General features: G+C 37.7%; 1 protein-coding gene across 1 annotated transcript in view; it reads right to left on the bottom strand.

Moving 5' to 3' along the window:
- The window catches only part of EIF4E (eukaryotic translation initiation factor 4E), a 37,934-nt gene that overhangs the window by 12,764 nt on the left and 1,199 nt on the right, over window positions 1-23,971 (bottom strand). The window contains exon 2 of the mRNA XM_045284120.1: window positions 4,078-4,184. Within this exon, the coding sequence (XP_045140055.1) occupies window positions 4,078-4,184 (107 nt within the window). The remainder of the gene's footprint in view (window positions 1-4,077; window positions 4,185-23,971) is intronic.

Raw genomic sequence — 23,971 nt, 5'->3', positions numbered from 1 at the left:
AGCAAAATTATTAGAGCCCTTCCCCTTCAATCTGTGTATATCTTTATGATCTGCACAAAACACACATCCAACGCTTATCATTGTACAATGCTTCTTTATAATTTTATTGGGGGCTCATACAACTCTTATCATAATCCATACATACATCCATTGTGTCAACCACACTTGTACATTTGCTGCCATCATCATTCTCAAAACGTTCTTTCTACTTGAGCCCTTGGTATCAGCTCATTTTTCCCCTCCCTCCCTCACCTTCCTCATGAACCCTTGATAAATTATTTTTTCATGTCTGATGTCTCCCTTCACCCACTTTTCTGTTGTCCAATCCCCAGGGAGGGGGTACAATGCTTATTTCTTTGATGCGGGAAGGAAAACTAGCCATTTCTTACCCTGATATTTTTACTTGAAAGAATGGCTGATAATCCAATGTTATTTAGTGAGGAGTGGGAGGAATGCCTATCATCTTCAGAATTTTGGAAAGCTTGCCTTTACCAGTAAGGTTGGCAGTTTTCTACTACTTAAAGATAGCACTGATGGATTTAATAATAATATTAATAAATTGTATTTTGTGCTATTGTATAATGACATGTTTCACTGTTTGAAAGATCTGCATTAACTCAATGAACCAGTATTTCTGAAAGGACCAACGGATACCATAAAATCACGTATGTGTACAAGACATCCCAAATATTAGATCAAGAAAAATTAATACAACAAAGATAAGGGAAGGCTTTGAACAGTGTCCGATTCCACGTGTAACTAAAAGAAACGGAAAGATAACCATAATTATTTTTAAAGGTTATTAAAAATTCTTACTCATCTCCCAACTGCAATCTACATGAGACCATATCTTCCTCCTTATGTTCAACCAAAAGAACACCATCACCACAGACTAAATGCAGAAAAGGCTCAGAAATCTGAAATCCAACTGATTTCTACTAGGCTTTGAACATAAACAGATTTGCTTTATATGTTTCCATGAAAAATTTAAATTAACATGTAGTGGACTTTAAAAATAAATATTAAAAAGCTTTTCTAGTTCTGAGATGTATTATTAATATAAGAAGTGATAAAATCCACACAAAGCTCCTAAATTCTTATGAAGAGGTTGAGAAAAAAGTTTTGAAAGCTATTAATTTAATTAAAAAACAGTACAGACAGAATGCCATACAATTAAAAAAGCTAACTGCATAGATAAAGCTTTCCTAAATCTGATGTGAATTCCAGTAGTCATGGAAGGAAATCATTATTTCACCGAAAATTAAAAATCTGCCAAAAACGTGTAGATCCATCAACAACAATATAAGACAAATGATTTGGAAAACTTATTTTTAACATAATTCCTCACACTGACTGGGTTACCAAAAATACAATAAAAGAAAAAATGGTTAGCATCTAGTTGATTTTGATTCATGGCTATCCCATCAGACTAGAAGGTTTACAGAGGAGATTGCCACGTTTTTCTTCTGAGGTGCCTCTGGGTGGCACTCTGTGAACCTCTACCATCTCAATTGATAAACCAGTTAACCGTCTGCAACTCCCAAATATATAACGATTGAAAATAAACTTGAAAAGATAACCCGAAAAAAAATGGACAAAAGCACTAAAGTCACTCACTAAACACCCCTCCCACCACCACCACCACACACTAAATGATCTACATAATATAAAGCTATTTTTAAACCTCAGGAAAATAAATGCAAATTTTGAAATAAGACTTTACTTTCACTTATCATTTAAGAGATTGAAGATACTAGATTGATGAAATAAGATACTCTCAAACTTTTAGGGTCTCAGAGTAAAGAAAACAGCAATTTGGTAGTATCTACAAAGATTAGTTAAAGGGTAGTAGCCTTTGAATATCTGAAATTTCAACCTGTATCTATATGGTATACAAATAACAAAAAGGAGGCATTGTTTGTAAAGAGGGCAAAATCTATACTCATTAATGTAAGTCTGCTAAACTTCACAACTGTACATTCATACTATTACAAATCTATTCCCATATGATTTTACAGACTCAGAAATCCACAGGGGTAGTTTTATTCTGTCCTAAAGGGTCACTACAAGCTGGAATGAATTCAATGGCATTAAGACACTCATATACTATAGTAGTTAGAAATGAAAAAAAAGGAAGCCTGGTGGAATACTGGTTATAAGTTGGACTGCGAGCTGCATGGCCAGAAGTTCGAAACTGCCAGCTGCTCCTCAGGAGAAAGACAGGGCTTTCTACTCTCGTGAAGAGTTACAGTCTCGGAAACTCAGTAGTAGTCCGGGGTCACGAGGAGTTAGCATCAACCCAATGGCTGTAAGTTTGTATGTTTAAAATAGTGAGGGGAAATCTACACAAAGAAACAAGTCAGTAATTTTTTTAAGTCATTAAGTTTATCTCTGTACAAATATATACATATATGGGTTGGAATCAACTTGAGGGCACCTAACAACCACACACACGCCATGCATAACACCCAGGTGGTGTTCTTTAACATAAATCTCATAAATGCTGGTGTCCTGGGCCTCTGCTGAGTCCATGTCACTTCTTAAGAGAATTCTCACTCACTGTTGCGGCTCTGATTATTCATGATTTCAAATTAATCTCTCCCTAGTTCTCCTTTCTGAGTTCTCACATACAACTCCTTGCTAGACACAGGGCAGCTATGTGAACGAAGAATCCTCAATCTTCCTGTCTAGAACTAAAGTCCACCTTTCTCTCCAAACCTACTCTCTATCCATAACCATTTACCTTGTTTATGTCAGAACTCTTGAGTGCCACCTCTGACACTTTGCCTTTCATATTCAATCACCAAATTAAGGGAGTAATTTCTTCCATACATCTCTGTTTTTTTTTCCCCCCGCCTTTTAAAGTTTAGGTTGCTATCATCCTTTGCCTGGAATACTCAAATTACTTCCTCTGATTCCAGCCATTCTCCGTAAAATCCTCACTCAAAACTAACACCTAAAGCTTCTTCATGATTATAGAACCTCAGAAGCTCTACAGTCTAAGATTAATATGGCTCAAACTCTCCAACAAATATATTTTCCAGCCTCCTTTCTAGACCACAATCTTCTCACCATTTTCACAACTGATTCGATAGCAAGTTTTTTTGTGTAGTCCTTACAAGAAACTCTGGTAGCATAAGTTAACGGTATGCACTCAGATGTTCAAAGGAAAGCTGGTGGTTTGAACTCATAGATGAGTAGGAGAAAAGACCTGGTAATCTACTCCCATAAAGGTTACAAAAACCTCCAGATTCACTGTCATCGAGTCTGTTTCAATTCATAGCAACCTACAGGGCAGATGAGAATGACCTTGCGGGTTTCCAAATATAACTTATCTTTTCTCCTGTGGAGCAGCAGGTGATTTCAAACTGCTGACCTTGCGGGTTTGCAGTCCAATGCATAAACCACTACAGACTCCTTACAATATACTCCAGGCGATTACACAGGCTAAGGAACCCTGGACCAGTTCAGCTCTGCCTCACAGGGTGAGTCAGAATCAACCCGCACAGCACACACCACCACCGTGGTCCTAACACACCAGAGCTCCATAACATTCCATACTTTCCTCTCCCCTCTGAAAGACTGTGAAATAGTCTCCTATCCTTTCTTACCCACCTACTCAATCCATACTGGCTTTTTGAATTCATGGAGGCCTGTTCTCTCCCAGGAAGCCTGCTCTGGCATCTACTGCTGTAAGCACCACCTTCTCCACAACCCAAAGTGGTTTACTTCTATTCTGAGTACATTATGGATTTACATAACATTGAACTATACATTTCATTTAGCTTTCATTCCCATCTGAGTGTGGGTTCGTCTTAGGACAAGGTCTCTATATTTCCTGTCTATTTAGTGTTCTCAGCACCTGCGATAGTAATTAGTAGAGTAAGTACTCCCAGAGGAACAAATTATGAATGTTATGTAAAATGTTATGCTTAGTAAATCTGCTAAAATAGAGGCAAACCAGTGACTAATTTGTTTTAAAGTATAAATAACAAAAATTTATAAAAATACTTTTTGCCCTTAAATTAATAAAGGGACAATACTTACTAACATACTAAGGTAATGCAAAAGACTCACCTGTTCTGTAGTGGATGTTTAATATAGTGTTCTGGATTAGCAATCTCCTGATTAGATTCTGTTTTCTCTTCTTCTGTAGGTAGGGGATTAGGAGTAGGAGTGGTTTCCTAGTAGAAAATGATAAAACATTGCTTAACACAACTATGACAACAATAAAGTCCAATCAATATGCCAATATTTTCTTTTTAAAAAAACAAACATTTTATTGGGAGCTCATACAGCTCTTATCACAATACATACAGCTATCCATTGTGTCAAGCACATTTGTTGCCATCATCCTTTTCAAAACATTTTCTTTCTACTTGAGCTCCTGGCATCAGCTCCTCATTTTTCCCCCTCCCTCCCTAATGAACCCATGACAATTTATAAATTGCTATTATTTTTTCAAGTCTTACACTGACCGATGTTCTCCCTTCACCCACTTTTCTGTTGTCCATCCCCCAGGGAGGGGGTTATGTAGATCATTATGATCGGTTCCCCGCCAACACTATCTTTTTAAAGGGAAGGAACTATAGGAATCACTACATAAAACGGACCCAGGACCAACCACCAGACTGTCCATTCTAATATGTCTCTATGAGCAAAGCATTCCTCAAACTTATAAAGACAGTATTTTTATAAGCATATGCACATGTGTGCATGCACACACATATATATGGAAAATGTTAACTCTCCGCTTGCATATTTTTTAATTGAGATGGTCATCCAACAAAGATAGGATGACAATCAGCCATCCTCCCTAACACATCATTATATTTTAAACATTGTTTTTGGTATTAGAGAAGAACAACAGAAGATTACAGCTAATAATAGGAGAATATGTCATGATGACCAAAAAAGCTTTGTAAAATGATCGAGCCACTGCCATTATGTCACACTATTTACCGTACAGTAACTTAAAAGTTCACACTTGTTATTTTCAATTGGCCCTTCGCAAAGAAACTACACACTAGCTTGAACCTAAATCTGTTTTAGGATAAGCGTAAGTAGTCTTTTCATCTAAAGGAATATAAAGGGTCTGGAAATAATAATTTCAGACAGGTGGTCATCCTATTCCTCCATTTAAATTCGTTTCAATGAAACATACAGCCAATGAACATCACCAAAAGCTGAAACGAAAGTGAGGACACTGCAACAAGCAGTTGGGCATCAGATTAAACGGAACCAACAAAACCACATGCAAGAGATGTCTGCATAACAAGGAGATAAAGTTGGAGATGCACGATCTAAAAAGACCTCATCAAATAGGTGAACATGAATCATAGCACTGATTTTAAATTATAACATTTCTTATCAACATGTGGTAGAATATCCAGGGATTTTTACTGGTCTATAAAGTCGGGGGGGGGACCCGACACCATGCAACATTTTGACTTTACACATATTGCCATTGTGCCACTAACCCAGGGTTTGCTTGACAAATGAATACATTTAAATGTCTACATAGCAAACAAACCATTCTTATCAGCCTTTTCCTCATAGTAGATTTAAGTCTTCAAACAGGAAAGTACTGAATGACATTTCTTACCCAACCAGCTTAAAACCAATGGTGGTCTTCACAACAGAGTAGCAGTTTCAATGATTAGAGAAAACAGGTAACACAATTTGATAAAGCATGTGGGCTCTTGGGTGTAGAGTGCTGGAGAAAAATGAGCTGTAAAATGAGCCCCAGCGTTCCTTAAATTACCACCCCCCCAGTTGCTAAGTGCTAAAATGGCCTGTTCGACTAGTGTACAGGGACTGACAGCACTAGGGAACGGAATTCAGGCCCAGCATGCTAATGACAAGGACAGCAGTCCGATTCCAGCAGCCTCTGCTGCCCAAGAGAAGGGTGAGGACAGACACAGCACAAGTTGACTCTGTCCTATACCACCCTCTTAGTTGGAATTGAACCAATAGCAGTGGGGTAGATTCTCTTTTAGCCCTCTAGAATTTCATGTTCAACATTTTAATTCAAGCAATTTGTCTTACCCTTTTACAGAATGGTTTTAATAGCCAATTGTAGAGACTTAAACCAAAAAGCTCATTATTAATTATTCATTCCATATACTTAATATGCAGTTTTCTGATAAATTACTGCAAAAGGGGGGAAAACGTTCCTAAAGAAATTGAAGTGAGGCCTGTCTCGCTATAAAATCATGATGTTTTTCCTCCCTTATACCCACCTAAAATATTCATGGAGGGGCGCTGCTGGAACAATAGGGGGCTGCAAAATCAGTTACCTACAATTTATCCTGGATTACGGATATAGCACAAAAGTTATTAATTACCAGGAGGACATGGAGTAACCTTTTTCTGAAAAGGATAGGCCAAAGGCTGTGGGGGAGTGGGGAGTAGAACCTATGATCTAGAATATAGTTTCAGGTTGGCTGAAAGAGAGAGTTTATAAAAAGCTAAAGAACTAGAATAGTACTTTGAAGTAAGGTTGTGAAAGGCATCAAGGTCAGGCTAAAAGGGCTAACCTTTCATCTTGTGCACAAAGTCATTAACTAACAAGTCAAACAGAAGGCAAGTAAGGACATAGGAGACAACCAATTTAAATGCTGGTATTACACCTGTTTGGGGGTGAGTTTTTGAGATCCAAATAAAAATGTGCAGTGATGGGGAGGTAGGGAAGTGTCTTGGTAGCTCAAAGTAATACAAGAAAAATGAGAGGGGCGAAAAAAAAGCTGAGCAAGAATATGACACAGACTAAATACAGAGTCCATAAACCTTATTATTCTGCTCTGAACCCAAACACTCTCTCTGATTATAAATCAGCTAGTTGACAAACAATGACAAAAGTGGGACAAATTTAACTATTAGATGCAAAGATTCCATTACGAAGGGGGTATCCCCCAAAACCAGAACTCCCTCCCAAGCTACTATATATACTCGAGTATAAGCCAACTCGAATATCAGCTGAGGCACCTAATTTTACCACAAAAACTGCCCTAAGAAAGTGCTGAAAAACTCGGCTTATACAAGTATGTATTAAATTTTTTTTTACAAAACAACCTTATCACCTTCAAAGTACTCTCTATTACACTTAAGACATTTGTCAAATCTGCGATGCCATTCTTGGAAACATATTTCAAACTCATCTGGATAGCTGAAAGCACCTCCATTTTTTTCTTCACCTCTTTTTCAGAATCAGTAGATGGATAATATGATTAGTAAACCATGTCCAAGTGTATTTCCTTATATTCTCTTGCCTTACATCACTCTTTCTAAAACTGAACTGAAAAGAACATCTGTAACCACATCAGAACTGTAAAGGATATTATGGCTCTGGTAGGTGAGATTATTCCTACAAATCGCAACATTCCAGCATATGGACGGCACTACATTCAATAAAGTTATGGAATAATGAAACACATAAACAAATCTAAGGTACTTGTGACTCCAAATAACTATAGAACAGAGTCTAATTGCTCCATAAGGTTTCAGAGGCTGTAAACCTTTCATAAACTGCCTTACCTTCCTCTCCCAGAGCATCTGTGGGTTTGAACCATTAGCAATGCAATACAATGAACAAAGACCAGAGTAAGCAAAATACACAGTGTTGACATTAACTTTCTCAATTTAGCCAAATTGTACAATTTTTTAAATTGATAGGTATCATTTATAAAAGTAGTTACTATGTCAGGCAATGTGCTACATATTTTATATGCATCATCTCAATGTATACAATTTGTATTCTTCAAACAAACTTAAGCTATGGAAAGTCATGTACCTCTCTCTCCTTGTGTTCTACACTTAAACCCAGGCCTGTCAAGGCTTATGGCTAGGGATACCCTATGTTCTACTGTTATCTGATAATCCAAGTTTAGCTTGTTTGGTGTTTCAGCATAATAATGATTACTAGAATCCTTGTTCCCTCTCAAAAAATACCCAGGATTAGACAACAGCTTATATTAAGACACCAGGGTGCTATTTCTAGGGAACAAAATGCCAGAGTATGTATGATGCTCTGCTCCAGTCTCAGGCTGAACACTTTCACTCTTCTTGCAAATCTATGCCACTGCCCATAAACTAGTAGAGAGGCCGGAAATGCACTCTCCCTACCCATAGGAGTATATGGACACAATCCAAATTCCACTGCTGGGGAGAAAAAAACAATCAAACACCAACATTTGAGTTTCACACACAAGACAGCACAGTATATGCTGATAAGGCCTACACAACTAATTAGGTATAAATAAAACCTTTCTTTTCAGATACAAATAATTCTAATTGGAAAGTTATTTAATAAGTTATATATGCAAATACACCTCACGAATCACTCCTCTTCTTCCTAGTATCCCAGCACTCAGTTCTCAGGTCACTATTCAGCAAATGTTCAATTCTCTCCAGCACCACCCACATACAAATGAGCATAATTAATTAGTATACAAGAACAAATAGAGCCACACCATTTTTCTTGAATAAAATCAAAAGCTGGCAATAAACCTTTACTACATGCCACATAAATCAAGCAACTGCTTTGGGTTTTACTTTTCATATATTTTTTCACAGTAAAGGACTATCAGCTACTTTCATCAGGAAAGTGAGAGTAGAGCTTTTGCAGTTCTCTTCCTGGTAGCCACAACTTATCTGCCAGTTGGTCATATGATAGTGGCTGTGTGTTGTCGATGCGAGAATACCACCAGTATTTCCAATACCAGCAGGGCCACCACCCACGTAAGACAGGTGTCAGCTGAACTTACAGAGTAAGACAGGCTAGGTAGAATGACCTGCTGATCTATTTCTTAAAATCCTGGCCAATGAAAACCTTCTGTACAGCAGTGGTGCAATGTCTGGAATAGCAAATGAAAATGAGCACCTCAGGTTAGAAAGCAGTCAAAATACGACTAAATAAGAGTTTACCTCCTCAAAAAAGAGCTGACGTTAATGTTGTGGATGACGTAAACTTTCAGAACCTTCATTTGCTGATATGGCACAACTCAAAATAAGAACAGCTGCAAACACCCATTAATAATCAGATCATAAAAGTATGAAACAAGACAAATTGATATTATCAAAAATGAAATGGAATGCATAACAATCAATATCCTAAGCATTGCTGAGCTAAAATGGACTGGTACTGGCCATTTAGAAGTGAATAATCATGTGGTCTACTCTGCTGGTAATGACAAATGGCATCCCATTTCTCATCAGAAAGAGTATTTCAGGATCTAACCAGAAATACAACACTGTCAGCTGTAACAGTATGTCTACATACCTACAAAGAGGCTCACATCAGTTCATGACTATTACTTAACCAGAAGTGCAAACCGCTAATGCTGAAGAAACTAAAGATTTTAAACCTATTTCTGCAATTTGAACTTGATCAAATAGGCAATCAAAATGCATCCATGAAGAGATTACCTACCCCAGGTATTGGGCACAGGCAGGACCTGAGACCCTTCTCTGCCCGATACTGGCGATCCCTGCACTTGGTCACTGCCCAAACTCCCCATTTTACAGATGGAAAAATTGAGGCCACAAAGGAGGCCAAGGGTCACACATCACAATATAAGGTAAAACCAAGACAAAAACCCACATACACTTGTTCAACAAACACTGTATTTATCAAGTCCCTGCTACTAGGGTTGCCTGATTTCGCAGATAAAAATGTAGGCAGCCTAGTAAAATTTTGAATTCTAGATAAATATGGACTTAAACTTAAAAAGATTTCAATTTTTGCCTGAAATTGAAATATAACTGGTCTTCCTGAAAACTGAAAAGATGTATTGATAATTACTAGAGATTGGAATACAATAACTGGAGATGAAAAACTGGTTACTGGAAAGTATGGCCTTGATGGTAAAAATTATGCAGGACATCACATACTAAAACTTTGTATAGCCAGTGCCTTGTTCATTGCAAATCTCTTTGTTCAACAACATAAACTGTGATTATCCTGTGACTATCGACATGGACCTCACCAGATAAAACGGGCCAAACTTGACTATGTCTGTGGAAAGAGAAAAGAAGCTCAGTACCATTCAGTCAGAACAAGATCGGGAACCACCTGAACTGACTGTCCCTACACAAGTTCAAGTTAAAGCTGAAGAAAATTAACTCAAGTCCAAGTACGGCCCAGAGTACAACCCAGCTCCCTTTAGAGACCTTTTGACACACTGAACACTACATGACTTGTGAGACTAGATGACTTGTGAGACACTGTAAGGCATCAAGGACATAATACATAAAGAAAGGAAAAGATCAAAGACAGGAAAAGAAGAAAAGCCCAAAATGAATATTAAAAGATTCTAAAACATAGAATAAACATAGAATAGCTATAGCAAATGGAAAAAATGAGGTAAAAAAGCTGAACAGATTTCAATGAGCAGCTTGATAAGACAATCTATTACAATGAAATGTGAAAGACCTGGATTTAGAAAGGGGAGAATCAGCATTTCTAAAGCTTAAAGAATTGAAAACTTCAGGAGGGATAGGAAAAATGAGGACCTAATGTCGGGGGTTTAAATGGAAAGAAAATGTTTTGAGAAACGATGTACAAATGCGCTTTACACAATTGATGTGTGTATGGATTGGGATAACAGTTGTATGAGCCCCTAATAAATTGTTAAAAAAGAAGAAGAAGAAGAAAAAAAAAAAAAGAATACAATAAACCAGCTCAAAATTCTAAAAAAAAAAAAAAAAAGAATTGAAAACTTCAATCAAGTGTTGCAATATTGAAAGATAAGGGAATCATCAAAAGAAAAGGGGACTAAATCAGTCACACTGAATCATTTCAGGAGGAAACATTTAATTAACAATTGATCGGGCAATGAATGCACAAATGTGCTTTACACAATTGATGTATGCATGGATTGTGATAAGAGTCTATGAGCCCCTAATAAAACGTTAAAAAACAACAACAGTGTGGCCAGATAGAGGGGGAAAAAAAAAAAAAAAAGAATTGATGATACTGAAAAGAAATGTCCAAGCTTCACTGAAGGCACTGGTGGAAAACAAGGTTCCAAGAGTTACCTGAATCCTAATTTATATATCCCAGCAAGCAGATACAGAGCTACAAGTGCTCACTAGTCTGCCAAAAACAACTACCCTTAAAATATGTCTTTGTGTCCATCAACAAGGAAAGGTGCTCCAAACAGTATCAGGAATGTCACAAGTGCTGCAGCACATCATGAAAAAACTTTCAGATTCAAACCAGATTCAGAAGACAATGTGAAACAAGGGATAACATTGTTGATTTCAGGTGGATCTTGGCAAAAAGGAGAGAATATCACAAAAATGTTTAGCTATGTTTTACTGACTACGCAAAGGTATATATGTGTCTATATGGATCGCGACAAATTATGGGTAAGTCTGCAAAAAACAGGGTTCCAGAGTATTTCGGTGCACTCAGGCAGAAAGTTTTTATCAAACAAATAAAGTAGTAGCTCAACAGAACAAGGTCACACTGTATGGTTTAAAATCAAGAAAGGTGTGCACCAGGGTTGTATCCTTTCACCATACTTATTCAATCTGTATGCTGAGCAAACAAGCCTAGAAGCTGGACTATATGAAGAATTATGGTATCAACATTAGAGAAAGGCTGCTTAACAACCTATAATAAACAGATGAAAGTTAAGAGGACTTGAAAACAAAAATCCTCACAACTGGACTAATAAATACCATTAACTGATGAAAAGATGTAAATTGCCAATGCTTTCATTTTACTTGGCTCCACTATCAACAACGGTGACAGCAGCAATCTAGAAATCAAATTACATATGCATTAAGTAAATCTGCTACAAAAAGATCTTTAAAGTGTTAAAAAGCAAAGATGTCACTCTGAGTTAAGGTGTACTACCTGTCCCCATCCAACATATTTTCAATTGCCTTATACAAGTGGAGGAGCCCTGATGTCATAACGGGATTATGTGTCCAGCTGTTAACCACAAGCTTGGTAGCTCAAACCCACTAGCTGCTCCCACAGAAGAGATAAAGCTTTCTGTTCTTGTTAAGATTTAAAGCCTCAAAAACTCCAAAAGGCAATTCTATTTTGCCCTACAGGGTCACTAACTCCATCATACCAAGTATACATGAAAGGGGAAAACTGGGTAATGAAGAACAATGAATACATCTTGGACTGCCAAAGAACAAGTAAAGGTGCTCTTTAGAACTGACAATGGCAAGACTTCATGTCACATACTTTGGACCCGTTATCAGGAAGAACCAGTCTCTGGAGAACGACACCATTAGTGTGGACGGATGAAACAGTGCATGAAACAACGGATTCAAACACGGCGGTGTTTGTGATGATGGCACAGGATTATGAAGCAAAGATTGAGAGGATGGTATTCCTTCATACACAAAGTGACCACAAATGGGAACCAATCCAACAGCATTCAACAAAATAAAAAACACTAAAATTCCTGGGTGGTGCAAATGACAAACTGTGTGCACTCCATTACCAGCCCAGGCCGGCAGTGTGAATCCACCATGAGGAACCTGGCAATCTGGGGAGCGCACGACTCTGCTCACACAAGACTGCCATGAGCCAGAATCACCTGGTCAGCAATCAACCAGTAACAAAAAGCCAGGGTACTGATACCGCCCTACTTCTTAACCTAGATAATAGTTACAAGAGTCTCCAGTTTATTACTTACACAAAGATTTTCATCTTTTTACCTACACAAAAAACAATTCACAATTTTAGGAGGGGAAAAGGAGGTGGGGGTGGGGGTAACCCGGTAAGTTAACTATAGTTGTAGTAACTGGTTTATTTGTACGTGTGCTAAAGGAAGCACTGTATGTTGTTTTTAATCTGGTTTTTTTTTTTTTTCATTTTGTAGCCAAACACTAACCCTTTCAGATATACTTGCTCATGTGTGAAATGATATGGATGAAAGTTATTCAACACAACACTGGTTAAAATTGCAAACACTTGGAAACAATTTAAATATTGGTAAGCACAGAAATAATTGTTAGGGCAATACCATGTACTACTGTGCATTGTATAATTCCCACCAAATGATGGCGGTGGGAAGAGCATGAAAATATAGAGTTATAGAACCCTAACACGGGGCTTGGTTAATTGTATCATTTATGGGGCATAAAATGAGCCTTCTAAGGAGGAGGAATGAGAAATCTCATTATCATCAAGGAAGAAGTGTTGGAAGTAGAGCATGTCCCCTCTGGACCTTGAGCTCCCAGTGCGCTGAATCTTCTCAATCCAGGAGACAGCCGAGACACCAGAGCAGCAGCACCAGCAGAACTAAGAGGCAGAACACAAGACAAAGCGGTGGGCCAAAGTAAGAAAGCCGAGGGTGTTCAGGCAAGAGGCTGCCAGGCACTTAATCAGAGTTAGGTTTGCTGCCTACTGAGCACCTAGAACTGGCACTTCAGCCTGAGGATTATGGCAGTGGAAGTCTCTTTGGACTTTATCTGTAGTGCTAAAGGAGCTCTTTTTAACACCTGCCCAAGGAGGGCAAAGGGTAATGAATCATGTGGTTCAGAGGTAAAGGACCAGAGAGAGGTGACAAAATCGTTAAGTGCATGCTTGGCTGAGAAGTGGCATCTATAACCAAAAGAACTGTTTCTCAAGCACTGCTGTTCTGTAAACGTCCATTCTAAAGCCCCTAATGAGCCTGGTCTGTAAATTCTGTGGGTCCACTGCAATGAATTATCAAACCTAGAACAGAAGCAGAGAATAGCATGGGAGCAATGGTTGGTGGTAATGAAGATTGGAGGGTCGAAGTATGGCTGACCTGGACCTCACTTTGGGCTGACAATGAGTTTGATTCTCCTCCCTTGAAATCAGACATGGCCTATATGCCCTTTTTATACCTAGAAATATTTATCATCAGAGAAATGTGAAAGCGCTACTTGGTGATAAGTAATGCTTCCCAAAGCACACTGAGATGAAACACTACATGCATAGTTGACTAGTTAGCTATAATCTGTTTGAAAACAATTAACATATGATATATTCTGCTTACATCCACAGAAATCTCTACGGAAGGAGATATAAGAACTGACCATTCTGGATGCCTTCAAAACCACCAGCCACTCCATAAGAGAAAGACGAGGCTCTCTATTCCTGTAAAGCGGTGTTTCTCAACCTATGGGTCGTGGGGGGGTGGGGGGTGGGGGGGTTGAATGACCTTTTCACAGGGTCGCCCAATTCCTAACAGTAGCAAATTAGTTATGAAGTAGCAACAAAAATAATTTGATGGGGAGGGGGCGTGTCACCACAACATGCATTAGAAAGGTTGAGAAGCACTGCTGTAAAGAGTCAGTCATGGAAACCCAGGGGGCAATGCTACCCTATCTTATAGGGTCACTGAATCAGAATCAACTCAAGGGTATTGAGTCCTTGAGGTCATGATCCTGCTGGGGAATTAGCTTCAGGAGACTTCCAGGTATATGCTTTTCTACATTAGAGGTTTGAACCTCATCAAGTACAGCTTATTCACACAGACATTTAATAAAAATAGCCAAAAAAAAGATTACAGAACTATTTTAATGCTATACAAAACCAAATATTCATCTGAATGTTTTTTAATATATTAGAAACTTTTCTAGGCTACAGTTGAATAATCCATTTAACCAAACTGGTTATATCTAGGAATGCCTTACAAATCTAAATATATTTGTACATACACTAGAATATGTCTTGATTCTACAAGTGCAATATATGTTGTCACTAGCTATACATGGCTAATTTAGGTTAAACAGGATCTTAAACTCCATCCCTTGGTTCAGGTGCTGAATAGTGGGTGCAATTTAGTAGATATTATATATTGGATAGGATATAAAATATTTTCAATCACAAACGTCCCTTGGACTGTTCTAGATCCTCAAAAAACAAGAAATGTTTTAGAGGGGAATTGGTGGCTGAAGATACATGGAAAGAGGGAAGGTTTAGACTGTGCCACAAAGCATCTTTTAGGATCTCTCAGGTTAACTCAATCCTTTCTGTACTTCAATATAATTGATTTCCTTTGTAATACATGTGTTTTACTTAATACATTTTAAAGCAGCCTGACTCATACTCATAGTGACCCAAGTCAGAACTGACTCAGTGGCGGTGAGTTTTGGAAAGCATCCTGACAAGAAGTCACAGGCTTCAGCAGATTGCCAAAGGGATGTATTTGAATTTTATACCATAAGCTTCTTATATTACTAATTCTGAAAATACCATTCCCTATAGATCAAAATCCAAAAGGGGATTTACAACATGAAAAGGCTACAAATTAAAATGAAAATACTATGCTAATCCCACCACCCACAAAACATCCAGTTGTATGTTAACTTATTTGTATATAGTGATAATTTTAAGCTTATTTGTTAAGATCTTATTTAATTTACTTGGTTTGTTTTTTTTTAGTTTAATTTGTAAAATAATGATCTATGCATAAAAATGTAGGAGTTTTACGTTAAAAAAGTTGGCCTTTTTACTTTAGGTTCGATGTTTTGTTTTGTTTTTTAATTAAATAATCATTTTATTAGGGGCTCATACAACTCATCACAATCTGTGTTCAGCACTTTAGTACATTATGTTGACTTCATCATTCTTACGACACCCGCTTTCCACTTGAGCTCCTGGTGTCAGCTCATTTTCCCCCTCCCTCCCTGCTCACCCCTCCCCTCCAAACCCGATAATTTATAATTTATTATTTTATCATATCTTACCCCATCCAACATCTCCCTCACCCACTTCTCCGCTGTCCATCCCCTAGGGAGGAGGCCACATGTAGACCTTGTCCTCTGTCCTCCCTTTCTCCCTCTCCTCCTTCCCTCTACCCTCCCGCCATCGCCACTCTCTCCACTGGTCCTGGGGGGTTCATCTGTCCTGGGTTCAGTGTATTTCCAGTTCCTATCTGTGCCAGTGCACCTCCTCCAGCCCAGCCGGATATGTACGGCAGAATTGGGATCATGGTAGTGGGGTGGAGGAAGCATTTAAGAACTAGAGGAAAACTGCATATTTCATCAATACTACACTGCACTCCGATTTGCTCCTCACCTCCCCGCAGCCCTTCTGCAAGGGGATGTCCAATTTCCCCCGGATGGGCCATGGGTCCCCACTCTACACTCCCCCTCATTCACAATGTTATGATTTTTTTTTTTTGGTTGGTCTTTGATGCCTGATACCTGACTCTTTCGCTGCCTTGTCATCTTACAGAATGGTGTGCTTCTTCCATGTGGGCTTTGTTTTATCTCAGTTAGATGGACCCTTGTTTATCTAGGTTCAATGTTTTAATTTATGTAACACAGCATAGTAATACTTGACACCCAGACATGGGTTTGAGTCCTAGTTCTCTCACTTAATAGCTATGCAATAGTTAGGAAAAAATAATTTAAAATACAAGTTCCTCATTTATAAGAAGTGCGTGGGAATACCCAACAATTTATAGAAAAAATAAATAAGAAAATAGAATTTTTCTACAAACTTTCTGAAACCCCTTTGTTTTTGCCCCAAAATATTACAAAGATTGGGAAAACAGAAAATAATGTACATTATGCTTTCCCATTAAAGCATGAGATTTCCTTACCTCTGTTAATACAGGCATACTTCCTTTTATTGTGCTTCAGAGATTCTGTCAGCAAACTGAAGGCTTGTGTCGTGACAGCCCTGCAGTCATTAAGGATATGGGTACCATCTTTCCAGCCGCATATACTAATTCCCATGTGTGAAACTTCGTCATAATGCAACCACACACATAACACAGTATCAAATCCCCAAAACTCACCACCACCGAGTATGATTCAGATGCACAGCAAGTCTATCTAGAGTTTCTAAAGCTGTACATCTTTCTGAGAAGGAACAGAAATCCTCCTTTCTCCCATGGAGCAATTGGTGGGTTTGAATCACCAACCTTACATAAACTACAAATTAAGGTTAGCAGTTTATCCAGCAGCAGAACCAGGGTTCCTCTAAGACACTAGAGTGTAAGCATACCTTTTATATGCACTAGGAAACGACACACACACACACACACACACACACACACAGGGTTCCTCTAAGACACTAGAGTGTAAGCATACCTTTTATATGCACTAGGAAACAAGACACACACACACACACGCGCGCGCGCGCACACTTTATTTTGATAGTCTTAATCCAAACTCACAATGTCTGATGTATGACTGCACTTCAATGACCAGACTTTGTGGTGATGATAAATTGTTACCCTAAGGTGATCATGTAAAATCCTGTGACAATATTAATTATAGCAATAAAAATATAACTATTTTATAACTTTATATTTCAGAATATTAAAATTTGCCAAAACACATAAATCATTCTGCTACTATAAGGAAAGAACATAAAGAATGTAACAAATGGTTTTCTTAATAGCAGGTTTGATTAATCCACTGCCATCAAGTAGATTTCAACTCCGCAACCTTACAGGGCAGAACTGCTCTCAAAGACTTCTGAGGCTGTAAATCTGTACAGTCGACATTCTCATCTTTGACCCTCACATACATAAGAATATGAACATACATTTAGCTTTGGAGAGTGCCTCAAAGCCATGAATTTTGAGAGAAAGCTTATAGGATTACGTCCTCCAACTTTGTTTCCAGGACTAGCAACAAATTTTGACTGAAATTTCTTCAAAGCAACTGTTTAACTTTTTGCCAGACTTCACTAAAAGTTCTAAGGGAGTTTAGTCCTAGATTCACAAATACAAATATCGTACTACTAGCGGTTTTCACCAACATATTTTTGCAAGTCTTCCTGGCATATACTTCACATGTCATGCAATTCAATAGTTCTAGCACATAAAGGGTTGTTCAGACATTTCCACAATCAATTTTAGAACATTTCTCCACCAAAATATTTTAACTTGTAAATCATTTGAGCAAACCCCAAACAGCAAATGAAACAAAACAGAAGGTAAGTAAATGGCCACAATTCAGAAATCTATCCACAAACTATGGGACCAGGCACTAAAACGTACTACGCTCAGATGCATATACCAAGTAACTATTTTCTTAAGACTTCTTCCTTCAACTTGAAATGTGACTGAGGAGGAACTGGGAGAAAAAAAAGACTTGTTCCTTCAGTATCAATCATAAAAGTACAATGAGGATTAAAAATGTCACAATTTTATTTTATAGGTCTAACAAAATCTCTAGTAATGTATCTAAATGAACCTCCCCTTCTGAGGTAGTCATGGCCCCAGAGGATGCAGTGGTTCAAGGGGTCCACTAACCAAATGGTCAGCAGCTCCAAAGCATCGCTCCTCGGTGGGAGAAAGATGTGGCAATCCACTTCTGTCAAGGTTCAATCTTGGGACATTTCAGTCTGTCCTACAGGACTGCTAGGAGTCAGCATTAGCTTGACAACAGTGGAGTTTGGGGGCTTTGAGGTTACTCAAGGAAAGCTTATTTCATGCTCATGAAAAAGTTTTGATTTGAAGTCTATGCACTACTTAATAGGTGTGAGCTTGTGCAAGTTAGTCCACAGTTCCCTCATCTCTGTTCCTTAGTTTCCTGATCTGTAAAATAATACCTATCTCATAGGGCTGCTTTAAGTAATACATGAATTACTACATGGAAAGCACTGAGTCACTGTCAAAATACATATAAAATGCTACATCAGCTATTAAGAAGTAAAGAACAGCTGTACTGGCTACATCAAAGAAACACATGTAACAGATTGTACTTAACTCATTTTTCTAAAAATCTATTCCATATCCCTGGAAATGCAATGTTGGTTAGATACTTCATTGCTCCACAGAAAGTTAATAAATATAATTTAATAATTGGTTGGGGTAGGAGGGAAAAAGACTTTATATACACACTCATATATATATGTGTGTGTTTGTTTATATGTGTGTGTGTGTGTGTGAATATATATATATATATTCACAACAAGGAAGCAGATGGACTCTGGGCTTCTACTTAAATCTTGCCTCGGGTACAAGAAGGGTTTATTCTAATAAACCCTTGGCATTTTAAGATACTCACCTTTCTGACATGATCGCTGAAGATAAAAATGAGTGCCTAAGTAAATGTAGCAAAGAAAGCTGATGGTGCCCAGCTATAAAATGATATAGCATTGGGGTCTTAAAGGCTTGTTGTTAAACAAGTGATCATTTAGCAAGGGAAGCAACAAAGCCCACATGGAAGAAGCACACCAGCCTGGGTTGATCATGAGGTGTCGACAGGAAGAGGTATCCGAAGCCCAAAAACACACAACCAAATTGATGTGAAGGGGTATGGATGTATAGTGGGAGAAACGAAACCCACACACAAGATAAATGGGCAGTCCCTCTTACAAGGGCCACATGGAATGGATGATAAAGTGAGGATATGGCTTGGCACTGATGAACTACATAAATACTCTAGTTCATAAATATTTTCTCCCCTTACTATTATGGTTTTTACTTGTTTTACCTAATTAAGTTAGATTTGCATCATTTATTTGTACATTTAGGATTATGCAGTAAATGAAAGACAAGACAGATAATACCTCAGAAATAGTTACAGGAGTAATGGTTACCGGAGGGTACAGGAAGAGAGGAAGGAGGGTTAGCACTGATTGTATAATCTCACTCAATGGGATTGAACAGAATTGACTGTGAATGGATATATTGGATTGTGTAAGGCAAGTCAATAAAACTATTACATAATTTAAAAAATTAGTTACCACTGTCAAGAAAATCTTATTTTTCTGACCACATTCTTAGGGTGTATAGAAATAAAAATATTATCTTTCTCTACACATAATTAGGGATTTTCAAAGAAACACTAGTCATATATATGGTTGGAATGGGAGCAGGAAGAGCATCTGAAAATTGTGGGAGATAAGCTTTGTATTTCTTGTTAACTGCCAAGAATTGGTAAAAGATAAAGATTTCCAGAAAAAAGGTGAGTATGAATATAAGCATGCATATATCTGCACATAACACACTTGTGGAATAATACTTTACCTAGTTCTTTAAACCTGACAAATGAGCATTTTTGATACTATATTTGATCACTACCAGATATCTTATTCTCGTTTCAAACTACATGACGTACCCCCCAAAAAACAGAAATTCACCGGACTGAGGAGAACTTTCATAGTAGTAGCCATTTTCCCCGCTAGGCAAACATCAAGCAACTCACTCTGGGTTAGGGGATCCAGTGGTGTCACCTGGAAGGTTCTCTCTGGTCACAGTGAATTTTTTTTCATAAAAGCAGTTTCATTCGAACCTCATTTTTTGTAATGACCAGTTTAAGAGAACAGTGTGCAGCTGTGAAATTTTGTCTCCTCAGGAAAAATGCCCCCAAAACTGTTGTGATGCTGAACACAGCTAACAGGGACAGCATTAAGAGAAAAGTGTCTGAGTGGTTTTCTCATTTCAAGAAAAGGTGAAATGCCAATTGATAAATCTCATTCTAGAAGTCCGAATGACTCACAATACTTTCCACCAGGTCAGACTGTTAATCAAGTTTTCTAATTAGAGGTTCTGAAAAAAAATAGAGTAACAGTGTATGACAAAGAAGGTCTGATTTGTGTCAGACGGGACTGGTTTTGCTACCACAACAATATACCTGGTTCACGCAGCCATCTCAAAATTCCAGTTTTGGGCAAAAAAACCGCATACTTCTCTTGCACCATGCACCTTACTCACCTGACCTCGCACCATGGGACTTTTTTTTTTTTTGCAAATGAAGAGGGACATGAAAGGACAGCGATTTGACAAACAAGAGAGGTGAAGAAAAAAATGAGGGTGGTGCTGTCAGCACACTAAACAAATGAGTTTGAAAAAATGTTTCCAAGAAAGGAATTGCAGATATGACCAAGGTATGTGAAGTGTAATGGAGAGTACTTTGAAGGTGATAAGGATGTTTTGTAAAAAAAAAAATCTAATATATAGCTTTGAAAAAGTCTGAGTTTTTGTTTTAAGCCCCGAGCATAGAGGGCTAAAAAAATTATGTATCTCTTTCCATGAAAGTTCCTGCCAAAAGGAAAAAAGGTTTGCACAACAAGGGAAACCAAAAGCAATTCTGGGGGGTTTTGTGTACCACCACCCCACCACCACCTGCCATACAATTAGAAATTTCTGTGTTCAAGACCCACATGTATTAAAATGAAATGAAAATCCAGACCCATTCCCACTTTTCAAAAATAAACAAACGTGTGACAAAGATAGAGGCAATTCTGTTACCAGAAGAGCAGGAAGGAAATGGTAGGAATGTCCACTGCTAGAATAACTATGAGCTCACAGGTCCAGGGCTGTCAGTAGTTCTACTTTTATTGAAAACAAAACTAAACACTATAAAAATGTTTGCCTAGAATTTTCTGTCTGAATTAGATTAAAAAGACATCATTCATTTTATTCATTACCCTCTGCAACAGTATGTAAGCTATGTCTGGATAGAAATTAAATATTTCAGAGTATAAATGAAATGAAATTTGTAATATACACATAGGAACCAAAATTACTTAAGAACAAACATAGAAATATTGGATTCTTAAATTAAAGCAAAAACACCCACTTTTAAGAATGGTATCGACCAGTGCTTGATTTTTAAAAAGTTTAATTATATAATAACGTAAGTCTTTGCCAATAATTTCACAAATATTTTCCAGTAGATGAAACATTACCCTAATAAACTCTGCAACACAAAGCTCACTTTTAAATTAAAAGGAAGAATTGATCAGTTCACTATCCAAGTTCATTTCATGTATGTAGCTTAAAAACTTCATGACGTATGATGTAAAAAAGTTAAAACTATGTCTTCAATTTAACTAAACAATCCAAAATTAATCTCTTAAATTCAAAAATCATCATCAAAGCACATATAGAACTCATACAGAAAGAAAATAAAGCTACAAAGAAACATAACCAATTAAAGGTATGAAAGTCTAGGGAAAACTGCCTTGCCATTTTCTCCAACTGTTAAATCTGATTTTGACCTCGACAACTGGATAACAGCAGAGTGCTGTCTGCCCCAGAGTAAAAAACTCCACCATATATTACCTGTAAAGAAATAAAATGCCCCCCCCTCAAATTGTCCTACCGAACTTCTCAACAAATATTTGCAAGTCATATCTTAATGTAACTGAACTCATGCATACACATGACACCAAGCTTCTAACTGGTTCAGTTAGTACTGATAACTGATAAAAAAAAATATGTAAGGACTCAAATATTTAAGACTGAGGTAAATCAAATTCCAAGAATGAGTAAAATTATGGAAGAGGAATAGTGAGTCATTCAAGTCAGATGGGAGAATCTATATTATTGCTATACATTCAAAGCAGCTGAGTCAACCAGCAAGCATCTTTCAACAGGGTATTGCTGTACCAACTCTGCTATTCAAGAGGTTTGGTTGTTATGCAACATACATGTTGCCCTTATTTTCTAAGAAGGAGATTGTGTCTAACACGGCATCGACCAGTAATTTTTCCCATCTGGTTACTGTTCTAATTAATATTTTACAAATTCAGGTCTATTTGTTTCGTTTTAGTGGTCATGACTGGCCTGGCAAGAACCAAGAGTAAAATACACAATGATATCAAACTGAATGACTATTTTGTGCAATAACCATAAAGTAAGACTGAACAAAAGTGAAACAGGAAAACCCATGGTTCTCTAAGAGCACCAGTAGAAAAAAAACAAAGAAACCCATGCTAGCTGAAATAACAATGAACACTAAAATTTGTTTTTCAGCACAGCAACTGCTGACAACACTAATCAATGTCTTTTTTTAATCATATTTTAAATTGTCAAAAATATTCCTAGTGACTAGTGTGTGAACAAGAGTGCTTTAAAATTACTACAAAAAAGTACTTCTCATTAAAAATATTTTAATACTATCCAATATTTATTTTTCAGCAACTCTTAAGTTCCAACCTCCTAAGGTTTTAGGTGCCTCCAACTCCCTAAATGGAAATATACTGTCCAAGTTTCAAGGCACGCTGGCAGCGTACAGGTTAAGCGTTTGAAGACTGAGAGATCAATCAGCGGTCCATCCCCATCAGCCACTTCCACTCCCTGGGAGAAGGATGTGGCAGTCCTCTTCTGTATTTGCAGCCTCTGAAACCCTATGGGGGCAGTTCTACTCTAACCCATAGTTAAGATGAGTCGGAATTAATTCCAGGTTAATAGTATCTAAATTTCCTTTGAGTCTGCACTAGAACAAACTATCATTAACCACATCGTTTGGAGTTAAGTTCCTAAGAGTCTACATCAAAAGAATCACATCTTAATAACTTTGTAGTCTAAGGAACACTTGATACAACTAAATATATTAAAGGCTATAAATATTCATGGCCCCAAAATAGTCTATCACTTTGTGGTTTTTGTGCTGTGGAAACTAAGCGGCAGTCTTACACAGTTCAAAGGTCCTAAATACTATAAAACTTCAGAGAATACATTGTTTTACTGGGTCAAAAGAACCCATGAAAGGAGTTTTAGCTTTACACAGCTTTAGCGCTCTGTCAGGTAATCATATTAGCAACTTGAGACAATTTGGGGGACAATCAAACTACCATAAATGTCCATGAAAATTGGTGCCAGTAATGGAACCCATAGCCAAGGCGAAAAACTGCAACAAACGGGCAGTTTTTCCATAAAATGATAAATATGGCTTGGTGTATGCTAGTTTGTTTTTCTCTGTGAACTGGGTAAAGGTTTACAGAGCAGATGCGGCTAAAATTTTTTAAATAGTTATAAAAATCCTTAAAGAGTTTTCAAAGCAAAACTGGCGAGCAAAGCACCCTGAAAGATTTAGCAATCAAGTTTGTGGATTGCTAAGTGTCAAACATTTTCTGGTTTATAATTACTATACTCACATAATCCCCCCCACCCCCACCCCCAAACCATAGTCACTTAGGTGTCACAATCCTAAAACTGCAATTTGAGACCCTTAAGTTTCAGTGTGCCACAGCCAGCAAACACTCGCCTTGGGGTGTGTACCAGCAGTCTGCCCTAGAATGGGCTTTAAAATGGTGTTTCAATTGACCAGAAAA

The sequence above is a fragment of the Echinops telfairi genome, unplaced genomic scaffold (genome assembly GCF_000313985.2).
Source record: "Echinops telfairi isolate 266 unplaced genomic scaffold, ASM31398v2 ScPeMD7_7468;HRSCAF=8506_0, whole genome shotgun sequence".
NCBI lineage: Eukaryota > Metazoa > Chordata > Mammalia > Afrosoricida > Tenrecidae > Echinops > Echinops telfairi.
Note: the sequence above shows the minus strand (reverse complement) of the source record. Positions and strands in the feature narration are given on the sequence as shown.